This window comes from Pteropus vampyrus, unplaced genomic scaffold (assembly GCF_000151845.1).
Source record: "Pteropus vampyrus isolate Shadow unplaced genomic scaffold, Pvam_2.0 Scaffold137, whole genome shotgun sequence".
In the NCBI taxonomy this organism is placed as follows: domain Eukaryota; kingdom Metazoa; phylum Chordata; class Mammalia; order Chiroptera; family Pteropodidae; genus Pteropus; species Pteropus vampyrus.
Window position 1 is genome coordinate 4939973 of NW_011888918.1, and position 8919 is coordinate 4948891.

At 40.8% G+C, this 8919-nt stretch overlaps 1 protein-coding gene and 1 pseudogene across 1 annotated transcript in view; both read left to right on the forward strand.

Moving 5' to 3' along the window:
• Nucleotides 1–8919, forward strand: part of TULP3 (tubby like protein 3) — a 64343-nt gene extending 55424 nt beyond the window's left edge. The window contains exons 7-11 of the mRNA XM_011367857.2: nt 2449–2561; nt 3321–3435; nt 5400–5498; nt 5909–6080; nt 6662–8919. Coding sequence (XP_011366159.1) covers nt 2449–2561; nt 3321–3435; nt 5400–5498; nt 5909–6080; nt 6662–6795 — 633 coding nt within the window. The 3' untranslated portion in view covers nt 6796–8919. The remainder of the gene's footprint in view (nt 1–2448; nt 2562–3320; nt 3436–5399; nt 5499–5908; nt 6081–6661) is intronic.
• On the forward strand, nt 6–2058 carry LOC111744540 (annotated as a pseudogene).

Consider the following 8919-nt stretch of genomic DNA (forward strand, 5'->3'; position numbering starts at 1 on the left):
TGAGAATTGATTCTTAAGACAAATCTTGAGAGTGAGTAGGGAAGGACGTTGTGGGAATAGATTGTTGATAAGTCTTGTGATAGGGCAATAGCACTGGTATTAGACCAAGTAGGCTGAAAGTAGGTTCTTTTTATTAATTGCGAGGTGCTGTGTTTTCACTATCTTCCAAGAGCTCATAGTCTAATAGGTAAAATCTGCCACCACCCCAAAGAAAAAGAATTTTATCCAGAATGTAAGAAAATGGAAGAGAATATATGTAATTATTTTCATCTTCATTCCTTTTTGGGGATGGGGGGGTGTTACTGTGTGTTCTTTGGTTTTTATTTTTATTATAGTAGAATAAAACATATTGGAAGAAAGATCAAGTTTTAGGGAATAGGATGAGTTGGAAATATATGAAGAACATACAAGCGAAATATCTGGTTTCTCACTCTAGAAATTCCAATTTACTTTGTACATAGATTTGAGACAATTTAATACTTGCTGATGAACAATGTATTTTGTATTAATACCAGGTCTAAGAGGATGATTTTAAGAGCATAGAAATGAGGTGATAATAGTAGATATCATTGTTATTATAATGAGTGTTTATTTATTGAGTGTTTACAATGTACCAGGCATGTGCTAAATGATTTATATATATTATGACTTATAATCCTTATGTCACATTGTAAGAAAGGATTTATATTCCTGATTTATGGACAGGATAACTGGGGCTTAGGGAGTGTAGTAAATGGCAGAGCCAGATTCAAACCCATATCCGTTTGATTCCAAAGTCCCCCTTACCTACTATCACTCTTCTGCTTCCCTATTATTGTCCAGGTCCAGTAGGGCTTAGGAAGGACGCATGAATATGAGGGTATTCCTACCACTGGAGGCACAGAGGTGACTAAAACAACAAAATACAAAAAACAAAACCCCCAAGAAAACACAGAAAGGAATATTAGGAATGCAGTTGCAGGAAAGCGTGGTAAGGCTCGGTGTGCAAGATCCCCTCAGTCCTAAAGCTGGAAAGACTCTTATTCATGGAATTAGATGAAGCTTTTTAAAAAAGTCATTGGAGGTTTTAGGGATAGAGTTGTAAATAATTATCTAGAGAAACAAGCTAGTGAATTTAGAAAAGTTGTACAGTAGGGAATTCTGAGATAGTGAATTCTGAGAAGCATTATGAGGGTTAGGAAAAAGGATAAAGACCCACAGATTGGTTTGCTCTGAGAAAACACCAAATGGCAGATGACACCAGTGCTGCAATAGGGCAAGCCGCTGGGGACCCTGGACTGGGAGGCCTTGGTAGTTTCTGTCTGGGGTGGGGGTTGAGGACACAGAGCTCGTGGAGGCAAGGCCAAAGACAAGGAGTCGATGTCCCTCATCAAGCTGGGTTGCCTGGCCAGACATGATCAAGTCCCTGAAGGAGATTCTTTTGCTTGTCCGTCAAGGAATCTGGGATTATTGATTTTTTTTTTCATGGGGACACCCCTCAAGGATGAGGTTTTTGAGGATTATGTCCACATAAAAGCAGGCTCATGCTAGCCAGCAGACCAGGTTCACGGCATTTGTCACCACTGGGAGTTACAATGGACATGTTGGTCTGGGTGTTAAATGCTCCAAGGAGGTAGCATTCACTGCCATTCGTAAGGCTATCATGCTGGCCAAGTTCTCCATAGTCCTCATGCAGTGAGGCTACTAGGGGAACAAGATCAGCAAACCTCACTTTGCCCCTTGCAAGGTGACTGGCCATTGTGGCTCTGTGATGGTGGCTTCAGCCTTGCCACCAGAGGCACTGGCATTGTCTCAGCTCCTGGGCTTAAGAAGCTGCTGCTGATAGACAGCATCAAGGACTGCTATACCTTGGGCAGGAGCTGCACTACTACCCTGGGCAACTTCGCCAAAGTCACCTTTGATGCCATCTCCAAGACCTACTGGTGCCTCACCCTTAACTTCTGGAAAGAGACAGTGCTCACCAAGTCTCCTTATCAGGAGTTCACTGACCATTTTGTAAAGACCCCCTGTCTTTACAAAACCCCCAGGCTGCAGACCGGTAACAGTCTGTGGCCTGTTAGGAATTGGGCTGCAGAGCAGGAGGTGAGTGGTGGGTGAGCAAGCGAAGCTTCATCTGTATTTACAGCTGCTCCCCAGCGGTAGCATCACTGCCTCAGCTCCACCTCAGATCATCAGGCATTAGAGTCTCATAGGAGCACTGGTCCCTGGTGCCAAAAAGGTTGGAGACTGCTGGGTAGAGGACCTAGGTTCCAGCTGTGGCCACCACATAGTTTTACACAAGAAAAATTTAAGTACATTAAGCCTGTTTAAACAAAACAAAACAAAACAAAACAGATTTGACTGTTTGGTACGTGGTAGACACTTGCTAAACATTTGCTGAGTGAATAAGAACAAACCGTGGTGAGTCTCTTGACTTCATATTTGACTGACATTTTTTTCTTTTTCTAGATATTTCTTCTTGCAGGTAGAAAGCGGAAAAAGAGCAAAACATCCAACTACCTTATCTCTACTGATCCAACAGATTTATCTCGTGAAGGGGAAAGTTATATTGGCAAACTCAGGTGAGAGGAGCCTTGTATCACTGTCCTCTTCTTTCCGATACTTTTGTTCCTGTTGTAAAAAATATTATAAATGGAGCCACTTTAAAAATGGAGTTGGAGCTGCCATCCCAGCGGAACTGCCTTACACATTTTATGCCTCAAACCACTGGAATGTTAAAACAGGGCAAAATAACCTTTGGACTGAGCCTAAAGCAACATTGTGTCCTTAAGAACTGTTTGAAAAGATAACAAGAAAGCAGATATGACTACTAGACTGATGGCTACCTGACTAAAAATTAAAAACGTGGTTGAGTTAGTGTCACTGTGTTTGCTTTACTGCACCAATAAAAATGTCTGAATTCTATTGATGTTATTGTTCCCCTTCCCTTTCTTATAAATACCCCTTGCCTTTGTCTCCTAATTGGAACACTGGGTTTCTGCCTGAATCAGTGCTTCCCAAATAGCTATCTTTTTTTGATCTCAAATAAATGCTTGTTGCCGCTCACTTTGGCCTTTTATTTTTAGGTTAGCACTGTAGTTTCAGAATAAGCCATATCTTTTATATAATGAGCATGTACTGATATTGTAATCGAAAGAAAAAAAGTTAAAATCAAATCTAAGTTCTTTGTTTTAATGAGAGATCTTTGAAAAAGTGATGATAAACATTAAGACATTTGGAGAACAGGCAAATAGCCTTCCATTCTTGTTAAATACCTCTCCTAGATTGTGTTTGTGTAAAAGAAAAAATTTAGATAATTATAGCAACTTTTAAAATTCTAGATCCAACCTCATGGGGACCAAGTTTACAGTTTATGACCATGGTGTCAGCCCAGCCAAGGCCCAAGGTCTGGTAGAAAAGGTCTATACCCGGCAGGAGCTGGCAGCCGTCTGTTACGTAAGTGTCAACCACATAATGTATTCTCTTTCATCTCTCAGATGTCCTGCTGGCACTTCAAACTTAACATAACCAACACCGAGCTCATAACCTTCCCTCCTAAGCTTCTTTCTATTTCTGTGATTCTCCTTTTCTGTTGCTGGTATCATTTTCTTTGTATATTCAAGTTTTAATTGTTTATGAATTGCCAAATTCAGGGTTTTTTTAATGTGTTAATATGTCTTTCCTCATCTGCTCTTCTCTTTTTCTTTTTTTTTTTCACGCCATAAGTTTATTTACAAACATATCTAGTATGTTGAGTTCAACAGTTTGATCCATTTTTCAAGGGGACTGCACCTCTTAAAATGCTCTTCACATCTGTTTCATGGATTAACTAAAACATCCTTATTTCTTAAGCAGCTATAAAGAAAAGTGCAGCAAATCCAGATCCAAAGTACAGAGTCATCATAGCTAGCAACTACCATTTATTTTCCACTGAAAATGGCAAATTCTTCCCTGGGCCCTCCTCACAGTGGCTCCTACAGACCACTGAGGTTGTGAACCTCTGAATGCTCTGTCCCAACTTGGCACTGTTGGAAGCCCTGCAGAAGGAGCAGGGGCCCAGAGCTGAGGAAATGGCGGTAGCACACCAAGTCCTCCTTTTTCATAACCTTGTTCCCCTATGTGCAAGGACAGAAAGGCTGCTCGTCTCTTTTCTTAATGCCATTGTATTAACCCAGACCTTCATTATCTCTTACCCATTGGCCAAAGGTTACAATAAATTAGAAACTGATCTCTTTTCCTATCTACTCCATCCTATACTGCTGCCAGATAAATCTTCCTAAAAAAGAACTCCAGTTAATCTTGTTCTCTTGCTTCAAATCTTTTATGACTGCCCATTGTTTACAAAATAAAGCCCTAACAATTTAGCCTTTCCTTTAAGACCTTTCTAGTGGCACCCTCCCTCTCTCGTTCCCATCATTCTAGCCACAGCAGCCCTCCTCTTATTCCTTTGCTCCACCATACGATCTTCCCTCACCTGAGAGCCTTCCCTTTTCTCCTCATTGCCCTTTGCCAAATCAACTAATGTCATCAGAGAAATCTTTCCTGACCACTAGATGTGGCTGACATTCCTTTGTATACATCCCCATGGCACCATGCGCTTCCTCCAGTAACTCATACTTAATATTGCTTCTTCAACACGAACCTTTTCTACCAGTTTATAAACTCTTATTCACTGCTGGATGCACACTAACGTGGGGCCTGGCACAGCGTAGGCATTCAAAGAGTTGTTGAGTAAAAGAAAGCAAGAAGGAATTAACCCAACTCACTTGTTGCTTGACCCTAAAGTCTCAACATTTTTTAAGTTTGGAATTAATCTCATTATTTGATTCCCATGAGGTTTTTTTCTAAATGACTGAGAACCATTTGACTTAACATTTTATAATATATAGTATTTTTTCTCTTAGCTTCAGAATTAATGAAATATTTTAACTATGCATGACTGTTGTGTGTGCACATGCATGTGTGCATGTATATGAATACACACACAAACATATATCCACTTATTTAATGTGCTTATTTTATACATATATAATCTGCCTGGCTTGATAGACATTTTGGATTTTTACCTCCTGATACAGGCCCTATTTAATTTAAACTGTAAGTCTCATTTAGATCATATAGTGCCATTCCCTCATTGGGAAATAAATATTTATCGATGATGACAAAATTGGACAGTTTTCTCACAGTTGTCTCAAAGTTCACTTAAGACTAAAGAGTAAGAATAAAGTTTCAAGCCAGTAGAATCTGTTTACTTCCCTGGTCTTGATTCTCTGTCCCTTTTTAACTACAGAAATAATAAAATAGCTTTTAGTACTCTTGGCATCATCAACATTTTACATACCCAAGAAAGTCTTGTGTCAAGAATGTGGTCCCATTTTCCTTTCTGTTTCCAAGTTCTGTCTTATTTTCCTATCTCCCAGGAAACGAATGTACTTGGATTTAAAGGTCCTAGGAAAATGTCTGTGATCATTCCAGGGATGAATATGAATCATGAACGGATCCCATTTCGGCCACGAAATGTAAGTAAGAACATATTTAATCAGCAAAAGACTCTAAAAGACAAGAACACAATGAAGAAGAGGTCAACCCAGAAACTATCGGTTCTTCTAGAACCCCAAACTGGAGCACTGCCCATACTCTTCTTTAGGAGGGCCATCACTCCTAGAGAACCTCAGAATAGGTGCAGATGCAGTGCAGTTGCTAATGTGGTTGGTTTGCAGTCATTTTGTGTGCAAAGAAACATGCTAGATAATCTGCAAGAATCAGAAAAACCTGGCTTAGTTTTTGGCTTTCTTTGATTCTGTTTTACGTTTTCTGAAATGGAGAAAATATTCCCCTGCTCTACCTTCTCCCTCACTGAGTTGAGAACAAATGAATTTTTATGGTTCTCAGGACAAAGTCATGATTTTTTTTTTTTTTTTTTGAACAGGACCATGAGAGCTTGCTTTCAAAATGGCAAAACAAAACCATGGAGAACTTAATTGAGCTGCACAACAAGGCCCCAGTCTGGAATGATGACACTCAGTCCTACGTCCTGAACTTCCATGGCCGGGTCACTCAGGCATCTGTGAAGAACTTTCAGATAGTCCATGAAAATGACCGTAAGCCCACAGGAAGGGTCGGATGGGAATAGGAGGAAGGATGTTCTTATACACTGGGGAAGTGAGCATTTCCGATCATTGCTAGGAAGCTATATTCAGGGGAGACTTAAAGAAAGAAGTGATTTCTTTGCAAAGATAAAATAGCAGTTTTACAGTAAAACTTCTGAACCCCTGTGTTGACAAGACAGTGTGAGAGATTTCTTCCTTTGGCCAGTGAGAGGAGCCTTAGGCGAGGCTGTTTGGGAAGTGAATGCAAATGCACCTCATTCAATAAAAGTTCCTTGGCAACTCTAGCCTTCGGAGCTTGTGCTGTTCCCGGCAAACTACTCTTGACTTTTCTTTCCTCTTGCCCTTTTGTGCTCGCCAGGAGTAGTCTCCCATTCTCTGTAGTTAACAACTTTGCTCATGGTTAGCAGACATTTTTGTTAATGCCTCTTCCCATTCTTCTAAAAGTTTCCCATTTGAAAGAGACCTACTGATTAACCGACCTATTTGGAGGATATTTTTTTCTGTATCTTAACAGACTTTTTCCCAGTAAAATCACATTATCTTCTAACATCCTATTTTCTTTCTGTTTCTAGCTGACTATATAGTCATGCAGTTTGGACGTGTGGCAGATGACGTGTTCACCCTGGACTATAATTACCCACTGTGTGCACTTCAGGCCTTTGCCATTGGGCTTTCTAGCTTTGACAGCAAGCTAGCGTGTGAATGAGACAGAAAGCATGCACAGAGCTCGGCTTTCTCACTACAGAGCTTTCAGGAGCAGATAGTTGCCTCCCTTGCTCTTGCCCCTGGACACGAAAGAAAAACAGTCTGCCCCTTTTGGAATGATTCCTGAATGTATGTATGTATGTATGTGTATATATACATATATGTTCATGTATGTACATATATACGTACACACGTATATGTACAAACACACACATACCACTTTTCTGGGTTTCAGAGACCTGATCAAGGATTACAATTTAACATAGGTGAGAGATTATTCAAAGCATAGGGCGGTTCTTGTTCAGAGCACATTGGTGACTCCTGGGATTATTGCCTAACAGATTCTGTGCCTCAAGCGTCAGATTTCCTAAGCCTGGAAGCTTGCAGCTAGAATCAGGTTGTAACGATTAAATATTTGGGTCTGTTTTTTGAAGACCTTTTCAGAGAGGGTCAGTTCCCTAAATTGCCTTTAGTCTCCAGGGCTGCAAAGTTTTCCTGTAAATGGCCAGACAGTCTCTCTTATATCTACTCAGCTCTGTCCTTATAGTGCAAAGGCAGCCATAGCCAATTCATAATGAACAAGTGTGGCTGTGTGCCAGTGAAACTGTATTTACAGAGCCAGGCAGCAGGCCAGATTTGGCTTGGGGCTGTATTTGCTAACCTCTGCTTCAGGTATGCCTCTATAATCTCTGGACTTGGGCATCTTCCAAAATGGTCCTTTGGTCATGAGATGAGTGGGAAATGGATATCTCTATGAAGCAACAGCCCTAACAGATTGGATCCAAAGAAATACTCAGCTGCATCCACTGTTATGTAGCATTACCTCATTTTGGTGACAGTGGTTTCTAGAGTATCATTTACCATCAGAACTGAGAACCCAAAGTTATCATTAGAGTTAATTTGTTGTCTGCATGGGGCTTAGAAGGTACTGATGTCACAGTCTCCCTCTTCCCTTTCTTTCCTCAGAGCAGATTGGCTGGCACCAATCTCAGTCAAAGTGGCTGTGGGCAAGTTTGTGGTCAATGATGAGAGGATTTTATACAATTGTCTCAATTTCAGTTTAGACTGAAAACATAAACTCAAGAGGTGACTTAGTCTAGTGAGTCTGAGAGTAATTTGACCATTGCCTTCATTTTCAACCCAAGAGTGCCTCCCACACTGTTTTACTATGAAGCTGTTAGTATAGAAGGACACACACACCTGTAGACCATATAAGAGGTCAGAGATCATTATATACTGAAACTTTTCATTATCAAGAGAGTTGGCAGGAGAGGCTTTGGTGAGAACCAGCCAGCTGACTCTTGAGCTCTGCAGACCTTGTTGGGCAGAGCTTTGGGCCTTTCTTCTTGACATAAATATTAGCTCCGGAAAGCCTGGTTCATTGGTACAGATCAAGCTCCTGTCACTTTTCCTTCACAGATCATGAATTTTGCTGTTGTCCAGATTATTAGCACCTCCCAACAAATCATGACTCTTACCAGTTTACCAGTCCCAGAATACATCTGAATCTTGAGAATCCAAGAACTTTGTGAGTTCTGCATTTGGCATTAATCAACTGCCAAGCCTTTGTGCACTGAGCTGTTTACCAGCACGGGGCAAGGAATCAGTGGCTGTTGCTCCATTATATTTCCCTTCTATGGACTTCCTTTTTGTCTCCGCTTCCAATGTTCCTTGATCCACATCAAATAGCAATGTGAAGGAAGGAGATCTGTGAGATGAAAAGACCCTTACTCTTCCCCCACTGGCCAATCCTACCTGCTCTGCTTTGACATGATTTGTTTCCATCTCAGGCATGTTTCCCATCAAGTGCCTCATTCATAGAAGTACCCAAAGCCCTTCAGACCTCCGGCACCACCATCATGATGTACTGTCTAATAAGCTGCCCTCGTTGAAAGCAAAAAGCTGTTCACTTATCTCTGGTTGCAGTAGATGACAGCATCTGGGGAAGGGGAGCCTTGTGGGCCGACCAGATCTAAACTTGCTTCTTCCTGCTCACTCTGGCTCAGAGACGTATATATACCCCAGCTTCATGTACTTGCTGCTTGAGTGTGCAGGTGATTGGTTTTACATAAATCATATTTATATATTTTGTAAGCTACAGAAATAAAAATAATTTATATAAAAA